The 25,002-nt window shown below is 44.3% G+C and overlaps 1 protein-coding gene across 2 annotated transcripts in view; it reads left to right on the top strand.

Annotated features, from left to right (window-relative positions):
• Positions 1–586: 586 nt before the first annotated feature.
• Positions 587–25,002, top strand: part of POLR3A (RNA polymerase III subunit A) — a 47,077-nt gene continuing 22,661 nt past the window's right edge. Inside the window, exons 1-16 of one of the 2 annotated variants that reach the window (XM_019745940.2) lie at positions 587–792; positions 3,393–3,528; positions 3,793–3,930; positions 4,372–4,543; positions 4,812–4,966; positions 10,162–10,401; positions 10,524–10,686; positions 10,880–11,016; positions 12,122–12,225; positions 12,851–12,992; positions 15,095–15,235; positions 18,735–18,804; positions 19,224–19,351; positions 19,555–19,693; positions 21,013–21,177; positions 23,555–23,727. In XM_019745940.2, the coding sequence (XP_019601499.1) occupies positions 749–792; positions 3,393–3,528; positions 3,793–3,930; positions 4,372–4,543; positions 4,812–4,966; positions 10,162–10,401; positions 10,524–10,686; positions 10,880–11,016; positions 12,122–12,225; positions 12,851–12,992; positions 15,095–15,235; positions 18,735–18,804; positions 19,224–19,351; positions 19,555–19,693; positions 21,013–21,177; positions 23,555–23,727 (2,247 nt within the window). In that variant the 5' untranslated portion in view covers positions 587–748. Of the gene's footprint in view, positions 793–1,022; positions 1,094–3,392; positions 3,529–3,792; positions 3,931–4,371; positions 4,544–4,811; positions 4,967–10,161; positions 10,402–10,523; positions 10,687–10,879; positions 11,017–12,121; positions 12,226–12,850; positions 12,993–15,094; positions 15,236–18,734; positions 18,805–19,223; positions 19,352–19,554; positions 19,694–21,012; positions 21,178–23,554; positions 23,728–25,002 lie in introns of those variants that run through there. The other variant, XM_074339672.1, reaches the window with a different exon arrangement.

Here is a 25,002-nt window from a genome sequence, read left to right as displayed (position 1 = left end):
TCCCACAGGTTGTCACAGATAGTAGGCGAGCAATTTATTTCAATATACGAATCATCTTCACTTCCTAGTCTCCCCTCATCTCCTAGCTCACTATGGCTCACTTTGCACTGTAAACTGACATTTCCAGCTTCTGTTTTTGTAATCAAGAATATGAATTTAAATCTTTTTCTTTTCAAAATAATTTTGTGACTTAGAAGAGCACGCACGGCTTTCTGCCCTTTTTATTTCTTCTATCCGTTGTTCAGATGGTGCCCCCTGTTCCTTGGGCAGTTTCATTTTAGCCTCCACCTTTCCTTAAACAAGTAGAGGCTCTTAATTAAAATGGTATTATTGTTAATAATAACGATTTTCCAGTTTATGCAATTTGGGGCTCTCTGGTTGTCTAAAAGTCCTGAGGCAATGGGTTGTATTTTCCCTGCAAGTGTCACATGACCTAGAGAAATGGAGCTGAAATGGAATTTTGAAAATACAGCCCAAGAATTGCTGCAGCTTCAAGGAGGTGCCGCTAGACGGCAGTGTAGGGAGAACGCAAAAAGCTGCGTGCCGGAAGCCTCTCTTGACAGATGCTCCGGCGAGTAGCGGAAGAGGAAGTGGCCACGTGAGGCGCTTTACGGTGGCCGAGAGGATGCCGGGGATGTGTTAGTAGTGAGTCCAGAAGCAGCCCTCCGAGAAGCAACCCTCCGCAGTGAGGGAGCCATTGTGTGACTCTAATCCAGCTCCCCGAGTCTCGAGGAGGGCAGCCGTCACCATGGTGAAGGAGCAGTTCCGGGAAACGGATGTGGCCAAGAAAATGTAAGATGGAACAAGAATGGTCAAAGGGCGGAAAAATTAAGGGCACGGGGTCTGAGGTCAGGGGTCCCGGGTCTCCAAGGGTCAGAGGTGAGGGTCATTTGTAAGGGGTAGGCCAGGAATCAGCGGAAGGTGCGGGCAAAGGTCAGAAGTCCCAGGATAGGTCATAGGACATCGGCCAGTCGGCCTTTCAGCACCTGCGGGACCGCAGGCTGGCGTGGTCCCTGGGCTTGCGCGGCGAAGGCGGGATGTGGCGTGAGCCTCGGCGCTGTACGTCGTGGGCCGGAGCTCGAGTTCTCCCGAGGTCAAACGATGATCCCTCCCTTTCTTCCCGTGAATTCTTCAACACTGCAGCGTGGGGCGCAGTCGGGGGCAGGGACTGTCTCATTCTGGTTTTGCTGCAGCGCACATGACAGGGAGGCAATCTCGCTGAAGAAGGAGCGAGTTGCCCCCTAGAAAGTTGTTTCATTGGCAGATGGGTTAGCGGTCTCAGGAGTGGCGCTGCCTTCTGGGCCTTCTCCTTCAGCACTTGCTTATTAGGCGGTGGCCTCTCCTTAGATCTCCCAGGAGAAAAACGACTTTACTCGTTCTCGTAGGAGACCTTTACTGAGGAAGGTACTGTGTGCTAGGCCCCGTGGTAAACCTTGGAAATGCGACATCAGGTTTGACTGTCTATCTAGTTGGAGAAGATAGACAGGTCGGCGCTGGGTATGACAAGTGCAAGGACAGGGTAGGCGTTAGGGGCTTCTGAGAGCACCAGGTGGGAAACAGGGTCAGGCAGCAAAAAGCAGACCAAGCAGCCTTCTTCAAAGAGCACACTGGAGGGAAAAGGGGTGGGTGGTGAGAAGGCAGCAGAAGATTTGAACCTGCGTCCGTAGTTATCTTGTAGGCAGAGAGGAAACTGTGAAGGATTTTAATTAAGCAGGGAGTTGTCTTGGTAAGACTTTTCCTTCTAAAAGACCTCTTTTGATTCTCAGAGGAACAAAATAAGAGAAAAGGCTTGGAGGCCACTGCTGGGATCCAGGCCGGGGGTGATGACAGTGGGCATTGGCGGGGTAGAGTCACTGGAGAGGAGTGGATTTCAGAGGAGTTGAGGGTATAACATTGGTCAGATGTGTACGAGAGAAAGGAGGTTGGCACACAGAATTCCTTGCTCAGGCAGTTGTGCAGATGGACACTATGCACTGGAATGAGGAACTTGTGTCTCACCTGGATGGATCCTCCCAGGTGGTCTCCTTATACCCACCGGGGACTGTCACACTCACCTCAGCCCCTGCCTGTATGCAGATGTAATCTATTCTCACAAAGCAACCGCAGTGAGTCTGTTATGATGCTAATTAGATCCCTTGACACTTCAACTTAAAATCTAGCAGCTGTCCATTGTCCTGGTATTGACATTTCCTGCAAAGTTCCCCAGCCCTGCCCGACCTGGCCCCTGCACACCTCACTCACTTCATCTTGTGCCATTAGCTTTCTGTGCTGTGCTATATGTTTCCTTTGGTTCCTTGAAAATGCCAACCTTGTGCTTGCCCTGGGACCCTTGCCCTTGTTGTGCTCTACATCCAATGCTCAACCTCCTCATCATCTATGACTGGCTACTTGTTCAAAACTCAGCTCAAATGTCAATTTTACCGAGTGGCTTTCTGACCACACAACGTAAAGTAGGCTCCTCAGACTCTCTCTACTACATCACACAATTTTCATTCTCTGCATTTATTCACTTTTGTGTATCGATTTGTTTATTGTCTGTCTTTCCCACCCTGAGCTGTGAGCTCCATGTTTTCAGGAACCTTGTCTGTCTTATCTAATCTGTATTCTCAGCCCCTCAGAATGGTGCCTCGCACACAGTAAACCCCCAATTTGGAGGGGGGAGGGAATGAATGAGGGGACAAACATGAGAGAGAAAGTATTGGGTTGTGTTTTAGATGTGCTGTGTTTGAGGTGCCTGTGGGATATCCAAGTGTAGCTGTCAGAAGACGTGTGTCTGTACAGTCTCCAGCTGAGCAGAAGGAGCTGGCCTACAGATACAGGTTAGACAGACATCAGCATGTACTTGAGTGACACGATCACTCTGGAGGCAAATTCAGAATGAAAAGAAAAGAGGATGAGGGTTAGAACTGTACGTAGGGAGAGATGCCAGTATTTAAGGGATGGCAGTAGAAGAAGCAACCACAAAAGAGACTTTAAGAACAACTAGAGAGAGGAAGAAAACTCAGAGTGTATAGTGTCACCAAAGCCACGATAAGAAAATACTCTTTCAATATCGGGTGAGGAGCGGATTATCTGCCAGTGTTACAGCGGTAAAGTGAGAATGTCCTTACTGAATTTCACAGCATCACGTAGACCCGGTGGCTTTGGTGAGCACCATTTCATTTGATGGAATGAATTCCAGCATGATGGAAATGATTCCAGCGGGATGATGGGATGCTTACCAAAGAAAAACAGGACAGGTTCGAATATATTTAATAATGAGGGCACATGATTAAATATATTGCAGGCCTGTAGACTTGGAACGGTATGGTTGGCTATGGTGGGTCACATGTGTAATCGCCCTTTTTGGTAAGTGGGTTAGACGTAATTGCTCCTGTTCGGTTCCCTTCCAGAAGCCACATCTGTTTTGGAATGAAGTCACCAGAGGAGATGCGCCAGCAGGCGCACATCCAGGTTGTGAGTAAGAACCTGTACAGCCAGGACAACAACCACGCCCCCTTGCTGTATGGCGTGCTTGACCATAGGATGGTAAGACCCCTGCCGCTTCCCAGTTCCTTGCGTTTGGACTTGCTGACGAAACTGATGGCTTCTCAGATTGTAGAAGCAAGGGCTTCTTTCCATCTCCCTTATTCCCCGGCACATCTCAGGGACTTTGTCCTTCCATCAGTTGGATGTGAATACACTTTAGCTTCCCAGGGGATTCTGAGTCACCTGGCTACCTGTGAGGAGTGACGGGTCCCACTTTCCTGTCTAGTGGTCTCCATTGATTATTGGGTGTGCTTTTATCCAAAGGGTACGAGTGAGAAGGACCGTCCTTGTGAAACCTGTGGGAAAAATTTGGCTGACTGTCTGGGCCACTACGGGTACATCGACTTGGAACTGCCATGTTTCCACGTGGGGTACTTCAGGGCAGTCATAGGCATCTTACAGGTAAGCGTGTGCGTGTTCATTTCGCAGGCATGAACTTAGGCGTTATCGATCAGGGACATTAGAGTGACCTTAGGAGTTGTGAGTGGTGGGGGATACGTCCAGGGAGAATTTGTATACTAAACACTTATTTCATCTTGCAATAAATTAACTTGCTTAAGGATTCTTTATTCCTTGATTTCCACTCAGTGAGTAGATGTACACTGTAAAAAAAAATAACACTTCAAGCAACACAAAACAACACAAAGAAAATAAATGAAAGTTAATGAAAACTCTACTGCCCAGCGATGATGGTGGCTCGCATTCTGGTGAACACAGGCTGCCTCTGTGTGTATCTTTGTGAAGACCTGTGGATGTGGTCACTTGGTTAAGTGACCTGGGCAAGGGGTGGGGGTAGTAGCAGTTTCATTCTCTTGCCCTTTTATGTGTTTTCATTTTTAAAAGATGATCTGCAAAGCCTGCTGCCACATCATGCTGTCCCAGGAGGAAAAGAAGCAGTTTCTGGATTATCTAAAGAAGCCCGGCCTGACCTACCTCCAGAAGCGAGGACTGAAGAAGAAAATCTCTGATAAGTGCCGCAAGAAAAGCACCTGCCATCACTGTGGAGCCTTCAATGGTGAGCGGAGCGGGAAAGGCTTGGTGCATCCCTTTCCGTTCACTCGCTTCTGTTTAGCTTATTAATATTGTGCAGTGTTTCAGAGTCAACTTTTTTCTTGCAAATTTAGACGTTAGAGCTTAGCAACTGATACACTATTAGGAAATGCACAGCTCACCTTTCATTGCTATAGTAACGTCAGGCATTTCATTAACCAGACTGCAACCTCAGGCCGGCCTAGCCAAGAACCTCGTTTCTTTAACCTTGCTAAATACATTAACTCTTACAGGTACTGTAAAGAAATGTGGATTACTAAAGATAATTCATGAGAAATACAAAACCAACAAAAAAGTGGTGGATCCTATAGTATCAAATTTCCTTCATTCTTTTGAAACCGCCATCGAGCATAACAAAGAAGTGGAGCCCCTACTGGGAAGGGCACAGGTGAGCCTGAGTGCACGGCTGCCCCTTCCTGCCTCCTCTGACTCCCCCAGGTGTCCTCGCTGGCTCTCTCTCTCTCTCTCTCTCTCTCTCTCTCTCTCTCTGTCTCTGTCTCACACACACACACACTCACACTCTGTCCCTCCGCCCTCTGATATATGCACCTTTTTCCAAAATGAGAAGCCCCATTAAGTTAGATCTCCAGGAATAAATATTTCATGTGACAGGGGTTTACCTAGCACTGGGTTTAATGTGGACTGGCCTTGTAACTAACAAAATGTTTAATTGTACAGGTAACATGTGACATCTTTATTGCAAAAGATTGTAAAATTACAGCTGTATAGAGCATAAATTGAGAGACCCTGTTTCTCCCTTGGATGATGAGACATAAGGAATTGTAGGCAATTCCCATTGCTTTACTTTAGTTGGCACAAACAACCAATTTCATGGAGTGTCCTGTTTTGTCGCACTCTGAATTTGATTAGTACTTACAGTACTTACTTCACATAGTACATAGTTTAGAATTGACAGTATATACGAAATGGACAAACTCGTTGAGTGGCTACTGGGTACCAAACTCTGTCAGACCTGGGAGGAGGCATCAGGAACTGCAAGACAGTCTGCTCCCAAGGTCCCATGGTCTAGAGGTGTCAGTAGCCACTAATCTGTGAAGAGCTAGTACCATAGGGTGGGATGCTGTCACATGAATGGCAAAGACAGTGAGTTCAGTGGGAAATCAGGAGGAGGACATCACTTTGGGTGTGGTTCGGGAGGACTACGAAGAAAGGTGTGGTTTCATCTGGTCCCGAAACTTGGGTAAAGAGTCGAGGGTAGTGAGCTTGGCGTGTCCACGTGACAGTGCCTGGGCTCATCCTGAGTGCGGGCTCTGTTTGAAAGACCGGTGAGTGCTCATAAAAGCACCTTGCATGTAGTGGCTGCTGGGACACACGAGCACTGTCGCAGATTCTTTACGTGGGTTGCCTCATATCCAGTCCTCACAGCAACCCTATGAGACAGCATTGTCTAGGATGTCACTGAGTGATGAGCAGGAATGGTAGCCAGCGCAGTCGGTGTGCAGGCCTGTGCCACAGAAAAGACAACTCAGGCTATGGTGTAGAGGGTGTCCTGCTCTGGGGAGCGTGGGGCCACTGAAGGTTCTGCACAGGAAGGGGATGTGATGACTAAATGGTGACATTTTAGAAAAGCCTGACTGCTCACTAAAAGACACCATGACGAAAGTGAAAAGGCAGGCCCTGAACTGGGAAAAAATAGTCACAATGCATAAATCTGACAAGGGACTCTTATATCCAGAATATAGGAAAGAGTTCTTACAAATCAGTAAGGAAAAACCCAATTTTTAAAAGTAGGAGCTAGACTTCTATTGGCACTTCACAAAAGGATATCTTCTAATGGCGAATAAATAAATGAAAAGTTGCTCGGAGTTGTTGGTCATCAGGGAATTGCTAATTAACCCCCACCCACCGCCAGAAAAATTAAAATGTAAAACTGAAAACCGGTGCTGGCAAAGATTTGAAGCAGCTGGTGCTCACGTTCTGATGGTGGCAGTGTGGAATGGTACCACCATTCTGAACAGCAGTCTGACAGTTTTTATAAAGTTAAACCTTCACTTACCATATGATCTAGCAGTTTACTCTCAGGTATATCCCCAAGAGAAATGAGTGCTTATGTCCACAAAATACTTGTATAAGAATGTTCATTGCAGCTTTATTAGTAAAAGCCAAAACAGGAAATAGCTCAGATACCTGTCCACGGGAGGATAAACAAATTGTCATAGATCCACACGATGGAAGACTCTCCTGTAGGGAAAGCACTGAACTCCTGACACACACAACCTGGCTGAATCTCAGAATCCTGCTGAGAGAAAGAAGCTTTGTACAAAAGAGTGCATAGCCTATGATTCCATTTAGATCTAGTTCAAGTACAGGCTGGACTGATCTATGGTGATCGATGACAGGAGAGCTGTTTCCCCGGAGGTGAGAGCTTAGTACTGACTGGAAAAGGGGCATCGGTACTTTTTGGAGGGGTGGAAATATTCTGTCTTGATCTGAATCGTGACATATATGTATAGGTGTATACATGTAAGAAATTTCTTAAGATTTGTGTAATTTAGTATATATAAGTTTTGCTTTGATTTAGAGGGAGAAAAAGGGTAGGGAGAACAGACCCTGAACCGGGGTAATGATAGTGGAGCCAGAGTCATTGTATACAGTAAGAATGGACAGGAATTGATGGCCAGCCACTGTAGGGTTGGGTGTGAGAGGAAGTGATCAGAGGTGAGCTAGTGGCCACGCGTGGGCATTAGGAAAATAGTAGTTCTCCTGGAAATGGGGGGGGGGGGGGGAGGAGCAGCAATTCATTCCAGTGGCAATGTCTTCAAGGAACTTGAATGAAGCTACTGCAGGGGAAGTTAAGGTGAAGGTTAAGGTGAGAAAGTCGGTCTTGTTCTACAGCGTGAAAGTGAGGTGCTGTCCAGGCCAGTGCCATGTAGAAAGCTGTCAGAAGCCTGGCAGACGGCCTTGGTCAGTGAGCAGGAGGGTGCCCAGACTCCCTTGGGTGCAGTCTTCCTTGCAGCCTCCTCTGCACACACTCTGCTGCTCTCAGACCAGGCACCCTGCTTCCCACCCACACTGCCTGCGGGCTCTCTGCCCGGGACCTGTGGCCACTGTCCTGGCTTGCCAAGGACCGCTTCTCGGACACTCTCCACAGTAGCGGGGATTCTCCTCTAGGGCCCAGAAGCCATCTTGTGTTCAAACGCCTCCTAAATGACTTGGCCCAGGGGGTAACCACCTCCCATTTAAGAGTCACTTAAGTAGCACATCAGCTGAGTTGTGGGGGCACGCTGCCACTGCCCCCACCCCACTTTACCCAGGTTGACACCCTAAAGGTGATTAGGGTACTGGTTAAGAGCTTTGGCTTTGGGGTGAGACAAACCTGAGATTAGCGCCCAGCTCTGCCACTTATTCTTTGACCTTAGACACACGAGCCAACCTGGACCTCAGTTTCCTCAGCTATGAAGCAGGGATTACAGGAGTGTCTGCTTTAGGGCTTCTGTGAGGATAAAGAGATGAATTCCCGATCAGGTGCTTAGCACGGCGCCTGGCACGGAGCAAGTGCTGAGAGCGTGCTGCCCAATGGCAGTCTGTGGTTACCACTGCTGCTGACATTTCTGTGGTAACAATCATGAAAAATAAGATGAGGTTTCCTCCCACCTCTGTCATGTGTTCAGACTCATAGTGTCCCTTCAGCTTAATGAGGCCTCTGCCCCCAACCCTCCCTCACCAGAACCCCCATCCCTTAGCTGCTTCCCTTCAGCCTCCTCTGTTGTTTGGACCCCCTTTGAGATCTTAGCCTTCCCTCAACCACGTTTCCATTTTCTGTGCCTCATATAACGCTTGTGCTCGGCCTTGTATTCTTGCCGGTTTCCACTTAACGTTTGGTCTGTAACAAGATTCGTTTTTCTGGGGTTCCGTTTGATGCCAGTCATGGTGCTTGGAGCAGGTCCTCCGAGATCACCAGCCCGTCCTGGTTCATTCCGTCTTCAGGAATGGGGAACCCCGTGCCTTTAGGGGCAGCACAGTATGATCGAGTGGAAGAGACCTGAGAGCAATGCTGCTTGATGTTTTCTGAGTCACAGACCCTTTTAGGAAAACAGAACCTCTGGACTCTATCCCCAGAAGACTGATATACATCCACTCTCAATTTTAATACAAATGTAGAGGTTGGTAGATCTGCAGACAAGAGTCCCTCCGTAGATGCCATCAGTGCTATCACCCCACCAGGTAGAAATGCCTTCCACAGTGCCCCTGGCCAACTGAGTGACAGGCTGCCCTGGGTGCCATCCTTCCAGCCATGTTCCCTCACCACCACCAGCCCACACTCCAGAGCGCTAGCTGTTAGGACGCCCGTTAGGATGTTCTGCCCTGTGCTACAATCAGCCCTTCTTGCTGTCTTTCCATCAATCCCTGATTTCTGTTTCCTGCTGATAGCACAGTAAGTCTGCAGCCTCCCCCACGTGCTCCTTGGGGCAGCTGCTCTTGCCAAGGAATGGTTTCCAGACTCTTACCATTACCATGGTACAGGGTCCTCGTCTAGTACTGACTGGTACTGCAGGGGACGTCTGGCCTTCATCCCCTTTACCCCCTTTCTAGAATTCTATGAACAGTTAGATTTCCTCCCTAACTGCTTCAGGTGGTAGTGAGGTCCCCATTGCTGGATGCAGGGACGCTGAGGAAGGGAATTGTTCTCCGGGGAGGGACGTGGCCTGGGAAATGTTCTTCTCCCTGACTTCCCTGCCATCTCCGGGATGGGACCTCAGAAGCTTTCTCTTGCAGCAGTGTTCTAAGTGCAGTAAATATTCAGACATGTCTTTCTTAACTTTGTTCTCCTTTTCAGTAAGTTATGCATAGCTGATTCGGCTTTTAGCATATATTTTCAGTCACACAGTCTTTGATCCCAAGAAAATGAATAAGCAGCAGCAAGACACAAGCTCACCATTCTTACCTTAGATCTTTGAATAGCTCAGATAATTTGCATAGTTCCTAAGAATAAGTTGTTGCCGCATAGCACCTCTATTACATGAAGTTAGCACAAGGCCAGTGTAAGTTCACTACACCAAATTTAAATGTAAAGACAGAAGCAAAATGCTTATAATTCCACTCATCTAAAGACGGCACTTTTAAAACCTTCGTAAATTCTTCTGTTTCGTCTTTTCTGTGTAGATGTACGTCTCCCAAATGAGGTTATGTCGTACATACGCTTGTCTCATTTACCAGTCTTTCGTGAACATCTTCCATGGCCATAGCTCACTTCTGCAGTGTCTCTTCTTTAATGGCTTCATAGTTTTCCACATATGGATATGCCATGATTTTCTCTAACTAGTAAGCTGTCAGGCTGTTCCCAGCGTCATTATTAAGAACAGCTTTAGTGAACATCCTTATAGCTGCGCCTTTGTGATCATTTCTAAAATTATACCCTTTGGAATAATTACGAGAAGTGGGATTATTGGCTTAAGTAATTGGAATAAAAGGCATGCAGATTTTTAGGGTCTTGCAACATAGCATGTTGACAGAAGTCCCTGCCGTCACTTACTCTAAGTGGTGAATAGGCTAGAGAGCGAGGAGAAGTAAGCTTTGGCCCAAACTATGGAAAATTCACATATATGTCTTTTCTTTCCATAGGAAAACTTGAATCCCTTAGTAGTTCTGAATTTATTTAAGCGAATCCCAGCTGCAGATGTCCCTCTACTTCTGATGAATCCGGAAGCTGGAAAGCCCTCCGATTTGATTCTCACTCGGCTTTTAGTGCCCCCTCTGTGTATCAGACCCTCCGTCGTGAGCGATCTGAAGTCTGGCACCAATGAAGATGATCTGACAATGAAACTGACAGAAATCATTTTCCTAAATGACGTCATTAAAAAGGTCAGTGCTTCCCATTGGCCTTTCCAAGCCCTAATATTTGGGGTGTATCTCTGTGCACACGTTTGTGGTCCAGAGAGTCACATTGACCAGGCTTGTTTCTGTTCGTGTCTGCTTGCTGTTAGCACCGGATATCAGGCGCTAAGACCCAGATGATCATGGAAGACTGGGACTTCCTGCAGCTGCAGTGCGCCCTGTACATCAACAGCGAGCTCTCCGGCATCCCCCTCAACATGGCGCCCAAGAAATGGACCAGGGGTTTCGTCCAGCGCCTGAAAGGGAAACAGGGTATGCTGCCAACAAGATTGCAAGAGACAGTCCCCTGCCTGTGTTTTTGTTTTTGTTTGTTCTTGTTGTTGTTGTTAATGTACGTTCAGCTTATCTAGCTGAAGATCACAGGCTTTGTCTTTCTGCTTATATTACCCCCAAACAGCACACCTTGTGCCATGTCACCCCTTATGACATATTTTTATTTATGTAGGTCGATTTCGAGGCAATCTCTCAGGAAAGAGGGTGGATTTTTCTGGCAGAACAGTCATATCACCTGACCCCAACCTCCGGATCGATGAGGTAGCTGTGCCAGTTCATGTGGCCAAAATTCTCACGTTTCCTGAGAAGGTAAGTACCGTCAGCTGCTCAATTCTTGGTTTTGAATCCAGTCTTTTACATTATATTTTGAGATTCCAAACATAAGACAGTGGAAAATCCCCCGTAACTCCCCCAACCCACATTTTGGTGTGTGTGAATATGCGTGTCTTTCCAGTTTGTTTCATAAACATATCACCACATATAATATGCTCAACATATACTGTCACAGCTGTGTCTGGCTTTATGTGCGTATGTCCATACATACATTAAATACACTGTTCTGCAACGTTTTTTCCCAAGTAATGTCATTTTTGACATCTTTCTTCGTTGGTTCATAGCTTAAGTTTTAAAGGAACTAAATGATAAACACCACACCCAGTTAATTTGGGAATTGATTTTTATTTTTAACACCTTACAATCACTGAGTTAGAGACTGAATATGTTAAGGCTCTTGATGCATAACCAGAAAGGCTACAGCACTTGGTACTCAGTTCACACTCGTGATGATTATAAAATGGCATTTACAACACTTTTTACCTGAGCTGTACCGGCCTTTCACAGGGGGTAGTGATCAGCTGGCCTTTGAGATTCTTAATTGATCCAGAGCATAGATGTTGCTGATAAAGCATGTGTAGTGTCTTCAGTGGAGTTACTGATGATCCCGAGTTTCCTTCTCCGAGGTGATGCTCCATGACACTATTGTCTGAAAGGTTGTAGGACTCAGCAATGGAGACCAGCACCTGGGGCGCTGGTGGCACAGCTTTAAAGCCTTAGAATGGAAGCCCGTGGTAAACCATTGTAGCTGAAGTTGCCACCTGTTCGTAGGACCACAGTCTGTGCTGGAAGGTCTCTACAGTTCAGTCCAGCCCACTTATACTGATGGGGATACCAAGGCCCAGCAAAGGACTTGGCCATGTAGCCCAGCAAGTGTGTGACCCTGTTCAGACTGGATCCTGGGCTCCTGTGTGTCAGCCCGTTGTCATTACACAGGCTGCTCAGCAGCAGGACGCTTGGGCTCTGCCTCTTTCTCCTAGACTCACAGAGGAAAGGAAAGCGCGACGCCCAATTCAGTGTAGCGTACAAGCTTATAGGAACCTAACAGCATCTCATTGTGTTTTCTATTGTGCTCTTGCAGGTAAACAAAGCAAACATTAATTTTTTGAGGAAACTGATTCAGAATGGCCCTGAAGTTCACCCAGGAGCCAATTTCATTCAGCAGAGACACACGCAGATGAAAAGGTAATACTTTCCCAGCCTAGATGGATGCAACTACCGTCTCATGACACCAAGTGCACTGTTGCCATACTTAGCCACAGAATACAGTCCACAGTACAATTTTTGGGACATTTTAGCACGTGAAAAATGTCTGTATAAATTGCAGTGAGTCTCGGTAACGTCATTTGCTCTGTTTGACAATTGACTATGCATGAAATACTAATTTGTTCCCTAGTATTTAGCCGTATAGGATGTAGGCATACAAAACATATCGGAATATGAAAGTGGATCATTTTCTGAATCACCTGGGCTCTCTGGGTTACTTCAGTGTCCTCATAAACCAGTAGATAGGCACTCATTTTTGCCAACTTTGGCTTTTCACAGCAAAATGAACTGACTGCCAGTGCCTTTTTATCTCATGAGATAAAAGCATATCGATATCCCTGTGGGAAACGCTGATTTATTACTCTATTTCTGTGATTCTAAGACATACTTTTTTCATATTTTAACATTGCTAAAATTGAGCTGTACCTTCCCGTCAATTTGTCATAGTTGAATTGATTCCATGAAATATCCTCATTTTAGAAATGAAGAGGGAGAAACTTGGTGAGGGAACTCTGTTCTCACATGTTTATTGTTGTATCTTAAGGTTTTTGAAATATGGAAATAGGGAAAAGATGGCTCACGAGCTCAAGTATGGGGACATCGTGGAGAGACACCTCATAGACGGGGATGTGGTGCTATTCAATCGGCAGCCCTCGCTGCACAAACTGAGCATTATGGCGCATCTGGTGAGTGTGACAGGTCTGGCTTTATTTCTGTTGGGTGGGAACTTGCTGTGTATGCAGTGCTCAGTTCCAGACTCCTCACATTAGAATTGCCAGTCATCTCAAATTTTCGTAACTTGATTTTCCTCTTCTCTTCCTTTTCAGTTTGAGTAACACTTTTAAATTTCAAGCTTCCCTTCAATGTTTTTAATATTTATAATGTAATGCTAACACAACAGTAAAACAGGAACTAATTGAAAATTAGTGTGAAAGTGACTAGCATGATTTCACTTATAAACAAAAATATATATATACATATATATGTGTGCACAAACTTATGTAAAATAGATGTGGCAGAAAATTGACTTTTGATTTAACTTAGCATATTAACTAAGGAACTAAAATGCTTAAAAGATTTTTCTTTGCAATAGTCCTCCAACTAAGACCCTAAACCATATTTTTTTTGGTGATTCAGTTTTGCAACAGCAGCAGTTCCTTTTTTTCTGGAGATTCCAAATGGAAATGAGATGCAACTTTAACTTGTTAAATATTCATAAATTCTCCTATCTGCAAAGCCATTAAATCCATGAGCATTTGCAAACAGTGTTTAAACAGCATCTTCAACTAGTGTTTTTCTAGCTCCAGTTTTCAGTAGTTTATGAACACATTACATCAGTCTTTTTACCTAATGGTGGCAATACCAAAAAAGCAGTTTATGATTATGGAGTCTAGGGGGTGAACCAAAGCCTTTTCTGGAAACTTCTGCTTGGCTTTGGAGCACTGTTTAAACAGAAATGCTTTTGTTTGAAAAAATTCAAATATACGCAAAACTGGAACGAATACTATAATGAACTTACATATTCCCATCCTCAATATTCGATAATTTTCTAGATTTTGCCTCACTTGTTTTCTCTCTCCCTTTTTTCTTTGATAAACCCAGATGCCATGTCTTTTTCCCCAGGTGTATTCAGTTTACGTCTTTAATACAAGCATCACCACAGTGCCGTTACACAACCCATTGTTTGGTATTGTGTAGTACCCGGTCCAGACTCCCATTTCCCCAAGTGTCTCAAAAATCTTTTTGCAGCTAGTTTGTTGGAATCAGGATGCAAACTCTACACATTACTTTTAGTTGATACAAGTCTTGGGTCTCTAGACCAGAACAGCTCTCCCTCTTTTTTTAAAATTTCAATGTCCTTGTGGAAGAAACCAGCTCATTTGTCCTGAATGTCACATGTTCTCAGTTTGCCCTTACATGTATGACGTTCAGTGTTTGTTCGTTCTTCTTATTCCCGTAAACTGGAAATTAGTTAGGAAGGCATGATCAGAGTCAGGTTCAACTTTTTGGCAAGAAGTCATGGTTGGTGCAGGCTACTTCCGCTTGCCTTATTTCAGGAGGTGCATGTTATCTAGACGCCCCACCCTTAGTTATGCTAAAAAGGTAGGGGTTCATCTGATCCCTTCCTTGAGAGGTCCTTCATCAGCCTTGTTTCTATGGTTTCACCCATTTATGATCCTTGCCTGTATTCTTTCATTGGGGCTGTAAAGTGGTGATTCTCTGGTTTTTCATTCCTTTCACATTTAGTACATAGCATTCTTGTACTGAAAAACGAGGGCTATTTGCTTACCTAGAAGTACAATTCATAAAGGAAAGGCAGCCTAAGTGCCTAATTGTTTTTCCTTTATTGTCAATTTGGGAAGTGAGAAGTAGGTGCTCAGTTACTTCCAACTAGGTTGTTTTAGTTTATTTATTTATTTTGGGGTATTTTTCCGTGTCATTATAAACTCAGTGGGTTTTTATGTAGGCAGTGTGTTTTAATCAGCTTCTGCCACTGATCTTTTTTATATCAAACTAGGATATCCTGGGAGGCCCTTCATGTGGTTTCCTATGTTGGTGTTTGCCTCATAATATCAAAACAAGTTCACTACATTGGTTTGAGCTAATAAAGCTATTAAATGAGTCTACAAGTGACGTGTATCACTTGACAGAACATACTAAAAATTTATTTCTTTAATCTAAGTTTTCCAGTTTTCCAGGAAGCCATTTTTTAATGTTTCAAAACTAAGAAACTTTTGGATAAATGACTAAGCCCTCCATCTGTTTTGTTTTCTTTTGTGTCCCACAGGCCAGGGTCAAACCCCACCGGACCTTCAGATTTAACGAGTGTGTGTGTACACCCTACAATGCAGATTTTGATGGTGATGAAATGAATCTTCATCTTCCTCAAACAGAAGAAGCTAAAGCAGAGGCCCTTGTTCTAATGGGGGTACGTAGGGTGGTGCGTCCAGCTTACAGCTCTTTAAAAGGAGGGAGAAGGGAGCATGCCCTGTTGGAAAACTCTCTATAGTATATCAGTGAGTTAGTGTCTATAATAGGTGCTTATTGGGGGCGTGGGTATTTTCTGACCCATAATGTGGGTTCCTGAGAAAAAATCGATACACAAGCACCAGTTATAAAGAGACAAGAGTGAGCTATACCTTGACTGCTGGGAATCATGAGAAAAGATGTTCTGTATAAGTACATTTTCCAGTAGTTAAAGATTCTTTAAGCACCAGTACATTTCATTGAACATACTGAGTGGAAAGCTTTCCAAAACGTATTCCATGCTTCTTTGTCTTCTAACGGGCACACTAAAGCAGTCCTTTCTGTAGTGACTCTTACCACCATTTTATTTTACAAATGGTTAAGAAGTTCCCATTAGATGCTAGAGGAGTTCGGTGATGAGTGAGGCATATGCCTTTCTTGAGGAGCTTACAGTTGGGCTCTGACGGTTACACCGTGTGTACTGTTCCCTCCTGAGCCAGCAATAGCCCGGTGGTGCACGGTGCCGGCTGTTTAGGGCACGTCCCTCCTAAACGTACTGGCCCCAAACTGTACAGGTTTTAGAGCTTAGGCCTTTTCTAGTTTCCTGTGTTACAAAGTGATGTGTCTTGGTTGTAAGTGTTCCTGCTCCAAAAACACTTTACCATTTCTGATCTGATGCTTCTCGTCTGTTTTGGTTTGGGGTGTTTTGCATTGATTCTACAGTTGCAAGCAAATGTGTTCAAGGCCATGAGGAGTTTGGTGGGAATGGGGCAGAGGGGCCGCAGTCATGGCCCTTGCCTGGTCCTTCACGGCAGAGGTTGACATCTTTTCTGAGAAGTGAAGTGTTTAGCATGTATTTTGTGTACATGTTTTAAGTTATCTTTTGGCAAATTTAATAATTCTAAGTGACTCATGTGCTAAAATAGACTGAGGTCTTCGACTTTTTAAAACATTGACTCTTAATTTATTGAAACATTTTAGCATGATAATGGAAGTTACTTAAATAAGGTAAAGTTTCTACACATCACAATTTTTCTTTATTGTTCTTCATGAATTTAGATGGTGGTTGTCATGGTTTTTACTAATAGCTTTTGTTTTTCTTTTTTCTGCTTAACAGGTTATCAATACCCCATTTGTTTTAGAGCCTTCATAATTGTTGATTAAAATGGCTTTGCAGTATTTCCCCAAGTTAGCACACAAGGATGCAGCTAACCTATGTTGTTGAAAATTGAAGGTGTTTTTCTTTGTGAACTAATCCTTCAAGGGCTGTGTTTGTGCATTTAGAATCTTCTTTTGAATTATTTCTCAGGCTCTTTGGCCTTTGAAAATTATTTAGTTGATGCTCATTGAGCACTGTTGTGTGCCAAGCACTGTCCTAGGGACACAGCAGTGAATCAGGAAGTCAGAGTCTTGCTTTCAGCCCTGTTTGAGTGGGAAGAGGTGGAGAATAAACAAATGTAAAATACGTCAGGTGCCAACACGTGCTGAGAAGGAAAGAAGCAAGCAGGGTAAGGAAGAAAGAGAAGGAAAAGGGGTCCTGTTTTACATTAGGGTGGTCGGGAGGCCCACAGGCAAGGTAGCACGTGAGCCGAGTTCTGAAAGAAGTGGGAGAATGTGCAGTGGCACTGGCGGTGCAAGAACAGTCCAGCTGGAGGAGTAGCAGGTACAAAGACCCTGGGGTGTGATCATACCTCCCTTAAGAACCTGGCCTGTCCTCTCCTACGCCTCACGGTCTGTAGCGGTTATGATGAGTGCCGTGGTGGGTGTTGGTGGGCAGTGAGAGGGGAGAAGATGGTTGATGACGGATGGATAGCCACGAACGAGTTCTTGTTCTGCGCTCCTGTAGTGAGAGGGTGACTAGATGAGGCCAGTCATTCTTCCAGACTCGCACTCTCATTGGTCATAAGTTCTTCAGGGGAAATAATCAGAGGTGCAAAATTACTTAGAATAGTAAAGCACAGGCAATAGCCACCAATAAGAAATTGGTTAAATTAAATTATGTCACATCTCTACAACAAAATTCTGTGTGGCCCGTAAAATGGCATAGTTGTACCCTTTTTGGCATGAAAGTTATTTATGATTTATTCTTTATTAAAAAAGCAGGTTGTATGACACGACCCTATTTTGTTTGGTAATTGGATGCTTCTGTGTTTATAAAAATGTTTACAGCAAAAAGTTGGAAGGGTAATATACCCAAATCTTAAACAGTAGGTCTTTTTGCTTGGCAATTCTATGTATTGGGCTTTTGAGGTTTTGGAGGTGGTTTTAGCTGTCTATATTTTTAGATTTTTTTCTATAATGAATATATATTATTTTGGTAATTAAAAAGATATTTAGAAAACCTTCCGATAATAACAGCTGTCAGCCTGCAGCCAACCAATATTAGACTTGGCCACTGACTTTCTTATTAAGGATCCATTTTGTTAGACATTTTGTTCTGACAACATATTTCATTGGCTAAAAATGACAACAATAAAAACAGGCTCCAAGGATGTCGGGATGGAAGAATCCACAGTCACTATCTGGACAAATCCCCTCAATGTCTTGTGAGAAACTTACCCCTGTACTGGCTCAGCAGGCCTGTCTCAGTGGAGCAGGTTGGGTTTTCGCTTGACTGTGACCCAAATTGCTCAGGAGACTATTCCAAAACATTCAGATCTCAGGTTCATGCACTTTGCTCTCACTCCCACACCACTCGCGGTGCTACCCCAGAGAGATTCTCTAAACCAGGTGTAAATAGATAGTTCTCCCTGCCCAGTTGGAGGCTCGCTACTCTGGGTCATGGTGCAGAAGCAGACAGGACCAAGCCTCTGCCTTGGAGGGCCTTTCGTTCTGGGTGAGGAGGCCCAGAAAACCCACAAATGCACATGAGCATCTCCAAATCGAGATTTAAGCATAAGCAGTCTGCTGCACAGAACCGTCTTTAAATTGACCCATGCAGTGAACAACTAGCATCCTTTTTTCCCAATGTGACATTCATTAAATTTTAGTTAAATCGTGTTGTTGAATTGTTTGTTGTTAGAACTTAACGTCTTAAGAGAAATTGAGCACTTCTGCCATCATTGTGGAGAAGCATCGAAATGATTCACTTCAGAGATAATAGTACTTCTCATTCATAGAAGTGAATTTTCTTTGGAGAAGTACATTTATTAATAACAGTAAAGTCTTGCACGGTGGAGTTCTTTACAGGAATCCAAAACAGCTTCACTCCGTGTTTTATTTTGGTGTTGGAAGGAACCTCTACGGTTGGTCTTGCTGGTTCTTTCTTTTTCCCGTTGACAGATGACGAACCCGCAAGCTAGTGACATAGCTGAGATTAACACCCCTGGCGTCTGCTTTTCAGCCTCCTCTCTCTGCTGCTCTCTTTTTATTTGTAAGAGTTCAAAATCTTTGCCGTGCACATCTTTGGTCTACATCGTGCTTCTGAGGATGGCTAGCTTACCATGTTTATTTTTCTTCAGACTAAAGCAAATCTTGTCACCCCAAGGAATGGAGAACCACTGATTGCTGCTATTCAGGATTTCCTAACAGGTAGGTTTGTGAAATTCACTTGAAAGGAGACTGGAGCACAGTGATTCTCATTCACAGTGGTTTCATATGAGGCCTTAAGAAGCTATTTAATTGTCTGTGTTTAATTCTGTTGTTTGTTTACGAAGTTTAACTGTGAACCTACTTGAGATATCCAGTATTGGTTGATTATTCATTGACTCAACAAGCATTTATTGAGTTCCTATCATAAACCAGACAGTTTTGTAAGCACTGGAGATACAGCAGTGAGTAAACCAAAGTCCCCTTAGTTGTGGAGTTTGGATTCTCGTTCGACGAGAGAGCCCATAGCAACTGTACCGTTTAAGCCACTTTTTTAGTAATAGTACAGATTGATTTTAAAATTGAGATGTGATTTCCTCAGTTTCATTCCTTGCGTATGTGTTGTTTCTTAACATTCTTAGGGGCCTACCTCCTCACTTTTAAGGACACTTTCTTTGACCGCGCCAAGGCTTGCCAAATCATTGCTTCCATATTGGTTGGCAAGGATGAGAAAATTAAAGTTTGCCTCCCACCTCCTACAATATTAAAGGTTTGTGCAGGAGCTGTGTGTGTGTGTGTGTGTGTGTGTGTGTGCGCGCACAGGGGTATGTGTGTGCACGTGTGTGTCCTTGCACTTGTACCTGTGCTGGTGCTGGTGTGGGTATGATTGCCATACAGTCCTGCCCTATTTGTGTGAGGCGAGGTTGGCCCAGGCTCGGCCAGCTGATGCTCTGGCTTCCGTTCCTCCTCCAGCCTGTCACCCTGTGGACCGGAAAGCAGATCTTCAGTGTTATCCTCAGACCGAGTGCTGACAATCCAGTGAGGGCCAACCTCCGGACCAAGGGCAAGCAGTACTGCGGCAAAGGAGAAGACCTCTGTGTCAACGATTCCTGTGAGTGAACGTGTCAGGCTGGGGGAGGGGGCAGAAAGCAAGCGACCAATAACTTACCTTCTTCACCTAGCGAGCAATTCCATGTTTCTCTAAGGCCTTACTTAGTCTTAGGTAGGAAATCCCTTCTTCAGGGAGATGTAGCTGATGTTTCTCCTCTCAGATGTGATTCTCCATTTCTCTAAAAGGTAGAGATTCCGTAGACACGTGATCCATTTGTTAGAACATTCTACTCCAAATGTGTTTTGTCTTAAGTGACTAGTTTCTGTCCTTTAATGCAATTGCTTTTATCCTGCCTTCTTTTGTTTTATGGGGGTTTTTTTCCCCATCAACAAAAGTCTCATTATTTAAGACATACAATTTATGTTATGTTCAAAAACTTGTTCGTTGACTAAGAGTATGACTAAAAAATATAACTAAAGAGTCTAATTTTTTTACCTGCCTCACCTGGTCAGTGGACGTTATGAGAACATGAAGATCAAGGGTAACAGAGTATTTGAATGGAAGCCTTCTGAGGCGTCTAGACTAATCCGACCCGGGGTGTGGTCCACAGACCAATGCCATTCAGCCAGCATTTACTTTCTGGCATGAGCACCTTAGTTCATCCCAGACTGCTGACGAGCAGATCCCTAACAGGCCAAGTTGAGTAGCACTTTCAGAATGGGCTTTGCTAGCAAGGCCTTGTGATGAGAAACGGATCTCCAGGACCCTGCACTGACAACTGAACTGCAGTCTCTCTGAAGGTCAAGGTTCCTGCTGTCTTGTAATGAACATGAAATGTTTTTGAAGAGCACTGGTTTTGCTCAGGTTTATTGCATTTCCTTTGAAAACATCCTCTCTGGTCCTTTAGATATTTTAAATTTTTGTTTTAGGTTGTGTTTTGTTTCTTTCTAGAGGTGAATTTCATTTCGTTGTTGGTGCCGTTAGTTCTCAGTTTCTTAGGTGAATCACATAGTGCTTTACACTTTGTTTATAAAGCAATTTGCTCTGCATGATTTCATTGATACCCAGAATATCCCCACGATGTAAAGATGGCGGGTGCTTACCGCTGTCATCCACAGTTTACAGATGAAGAGAATGAGGGCCAACTAGTACGTTTCAGAGTTAGGGCTATAAGGTAACTAACTGGGCCTTTGTACTTTTTAAAAATCCCCTAGCTTTCTCTTTTCCCCCCCTCAAAAATTTTTTTAAGGAAAATTTCTATTTGCTCTGCTTTAACTTTCAATATGGGAATAAATTTTCTCAACTAAAATTTATTTTGGGATGAGGCAAAGTAATAAATAATTATTTGTTTAAATGCATAGTCATTGTTATCTTTCCAGACGTTACTATCCAGAACAGTGAGTTGATGAGTGGCAGCATGGACAAAGGAACGCTGGGATCAGGATCCAAGAACAATATTTTTTACATTTTGCTGCGAGACTGGGGGCAGAACGAAGCTGCCGATGCCATGTCACGGCTTGCCAGGCTGGCTCCTGTCTACCTCTGTGAGTATCTCAGCATCCTCATTTTATTGCTGTAGTTGTTGGAGTTTTAGGGGTTCCTTCTGCTGTTGTTTTATACACCCCACTCCAAACACATACATAGAGAAAAGATTACCTATTCTAAGCTAAATCATTTATGCTTTTCTTTTTTTTTAATTTTTATTGGGAATATTGGGGAACAGTGTGTTTTTCCAGGACCCATCAGCTCCAAGTTAAGTGCTTGTCCTTCAGTCCAGTTGTGGAGGGCGCAGCTCATTGGCCCATGTGGGAATCGAACCAGCAACCTTGTTAAGAGCATGCGCTCTAACCAACTGAGCCATCCAGCCACCCCCATTTATGCTTTTCTTAATGAAATTAACTCGATACTGACTAGATTGGCTGAAGATTTGAATTTGCTTTTCAGTACTTGTCTCAAAATCTACAGTAGCTCCTGTTGCCTACCAGATAGGATTGTGTTACATAACGGGCCCTTCGTGGGCTACTTCCAAGGTAGCTATGCAGTCTCTGTAGCCCTCTGGGCCTTCCTTGATTCAGCCTTACCAGGTTATTCAGTATCTCCCTGCTATCCTTGCACTGTTCTGTTTCCTGTGTTTGCTCATGTTTTGAGCATGCCATGGGTCAAGAGTTTCTTTGCACGCCCGTAAACATCTTTAGTCTGCTCTTACACTTGATTGATTCTTTGGCTGGGTATAGAATTCTAGACTGAAAAAGATTTTTCCTTCAGAATTTTGAAGGTATTGTTCTACTCTATTCCAATTTTCAGGGTTTCTGTTCATATGTGTTTCCATTCTTATTCCCAAGTTTTTGTATTTCCATTGCTGTTTTATTCTGAAAGCTTTGAAAATCCTCTCTGTTTTTGGCATTCTGCAAGTCCACAGTGGTACGTCTTTGGCATGAGTCTTTCATCATTCATTGTGCTGAGCACTCTGTAAGCTCTCTTAATCTGCAAGTGTGTGTCCTTAAGTTCTGGAAAGTTTCTTGTCTTGCTTTTCTGATAATTTTCCCTCCTTTATTTTTTCTGTTCTTCCCTTTTTTGGAATTTCTGTTAGTTGCCTACTACAGCTCCTGGATTGATTCTCTCATTTTATCTTCTTTTCCCTGTTGTTCACTTCTTTGTTTCTGGATTCACTTTATCTTTTAACATTTCTATTGATTTTAAACTGTTTTTCCCTATCATATATTTAATTTCCAAGCACTGTTCTTATTCTCAGGTAATTCTTTTTTTCTTTTGTGGTTTTTTTTTTTTTGAGGCTTCCTGTACTTGATCTCCAGATACATCTTCTCTGTCACTCTGAGAGAGTATTACTCAGTTTTATTTGCTCCCTGAATTTTCTCTTTCCTTTTCAGTTTCTTCTTTCTGTGCATTTGTTGTCTTCTTTTTTTCATGGTGGTCCCTGGCTATCTCATATTTTATGAGCAAGACACTCAAATACTGATTGGAAATGAAGTGGATTGGCTGATGGACCTCTCAGTTCCTTGACTGAGCTGGAAGGCAGCTTTTTGGTTAAGGAACCACCCAATGTCCCTATCAGTAACATTTTTCTCTAGGGAGGCTTGGTTTCTATAAAGATATCTTCCAATCTCTCCTTCCCAAGGATGGACACCTGGCTACCAGAATTCTGGGAGCTGGACAGGGAACAGGGCTAAGGGTTTGTGTGCACCTAGCATCCCTCAATCCAGAGTCTCTCTACTTCCGTTTCTTGGGTAGTAAACTCATCTCCCAGAAGGGTAAGAGCCTGGGGCCTGTTTCTTTCACAGACTTTATACCAGGTTTTCTTATTTCCAACACATACATCATCTACAGCATCTACGGAACCTGGTGATCTAGTTTCTGCGCCTTTCCGTTGGTCCTCATTTCCATAGCCACTTTTAGGCAGCTCTTTCCCCACCCTACTCAGCCCGTCCTCATCCGCCCACTTTCTGCATCAGTTAGGATCAGGATTATTGATGGTACATAGTTCCAGGAAGGTGGAGTTTGCATTTGTTTCTTATTCTCTGTGTTTTGGAATGATTTCTGACAAGAGAAACTCGGGTTGGGGTGTAAGGCATAAAGGCCCCTGTGATGCTGTCTTAGAACCAGACAAGTCAGACGGCTCACTGTCCGTAGCTGGCTTTCTCGCCTGCTCTCCAGTGGTTAATGGTAGTCTGCTTTAAAGTATCGTTAGTGGGGTATCACTGTGCTCCCCACTCAGTTGTAAAGCCTCTGAGTGGAGTTAGTGAGTGATAGTTGTTTTTTATAACTCCCTAGGGACTGATACGGTAATTTGTATTTAATTGCATTGTGACAGATTTCTCTGAAGGTATAAACGTGTTTCCACGTAGTGGGTTGACTAACATCCATGCCCCTCTCTCCCTGCTCTACCTGCTAACTATTCTACAGCTAACCGTGGATTCTCAATCGGGATTGGTGACGTCACACCCGGTCAAGGACTGCTAAAGGCCAAGTATGAGTTGCTGAACGCTGGCTACAAAAAATGTGACGAGTACATCGAAGCCCTGAACACGGGCAAGCTGCAGCAGCAGCCTGGCTGCACTGCCGAGGAGACGCTAGAGGTGAGCACGGCTGTCTGGGCAGGGCAGCCTCGTCGTGCTCACTGGCTTGTGCTGTGAGCCGCGCAGAGAAGGTGGCAGAGAGCTGTGGGAAGTAAAGGCCGTGGCTTGAGTCTCTTGTCCGCCCTGTGCTGCTTGTTTGTGTGTGTTCTTGTTTGCTTCATGAGGAAAGGGCTCGGATCTGGTTCCGTACCCCTTCCAGCTTTCACATTCTAGGTGGTGAAAACACAACCCGATCTGTTCATTGGGCCACGCGGGGCTGCTCTTGTTTCGACATCATGCCTGGGCCCCTTCTGTAACTGGTACTTAGTGCTTCTGCCCTTTCTATTCCTGGCATCCTTCGACTAGAGGCTGGCACCGCAGCTCTTTGAATGGATGGTCTTTGAGAGAGACTTGGGTACAAAAAAGGGAATTTCATGTCTAGGAGCCACGTACCAGTCTGCTGCCCCCTCACCTTTGAAACTAGGTTAGCTGAGAACTGGACCAGCGCGTGTCAGAATCCCACCAGCCCCAGAGAGCCCTGTGTTTTCACGAAAGCAGCCCGGGTCAGCAGTCTGACCGCACCAGGGTTTTGCCTGGCTCTCTTCTGCCTCCCTGGTAGCCTGGGGCTCAGAGCTTTAGCTCACCTCAGGACGGAAGAGAGGCTGTTTAAGCTGTAAGAAATTTTCTGATGTAGTGACATTTTTAAAGCAGTTGTGTGAGGTATTCACCATCAGCTTAGTCTTAATCTCACATCTTAGGGGGAAAGAAATGGACATTTCTCACCTGGAGGCCTCAGCAGCGCTTGTTTTTAGTGGAAACATGACTCCTAAGTGATTCAGCATCCTCAGTTGTGAGCTGAGATATGACAATCTGGATGAGCTCATGGACTAGAATATTCTTGTGAGAGTCACCTCATCACACGCTTAACTTGTGGAAATTCAAATGTGTGCTCAGCAAGAAAAAATAGACAAATCTTATAAATAGTACCAGTATTATCTTGCGCTTTATACATTTATTTAGGCACGAGTGTTTATATACAACAATATAGATGCAGATCCATCATTGTCTGGGTTCCTCTACACAAAGCCATGTGCTTTCTACTTTATTGCCGTTTAAAGAATTTTTCAGGGTTTTGTCACTGATCATTTCCACCTTACACACTGAGTTTGAAACCTTGTAGAATATGTGGGTCTGTATACATAAGGCATCCTGGTCTCCTAAGGCTCTGAAACCTCTACCTTTGGAAATCTGACATCTTGCATAAATGTTTTCAAATCTTGAACGTTAGACAACACA

This window comes from Rhinolophus sinicus, linkage group LG07 (assembly GCF_036562045.2).
Source record: "Rhinolophus sinicus isolate RSC01 linkage group LG07, ASM3656204v1, whole genome shotgun sequence".
Taxonomy (NCBI): Eukaryota; Metazoa; Chordata; class Mammalia; order Chiroptera; family Rhinolophidae; genus Rhinolophus; species Rhinolophus sinicus.
Note: the sequence above shows the minus strand (reverse complement) of the source record. Positions and strands in the feature narration are given on the sequence as shown.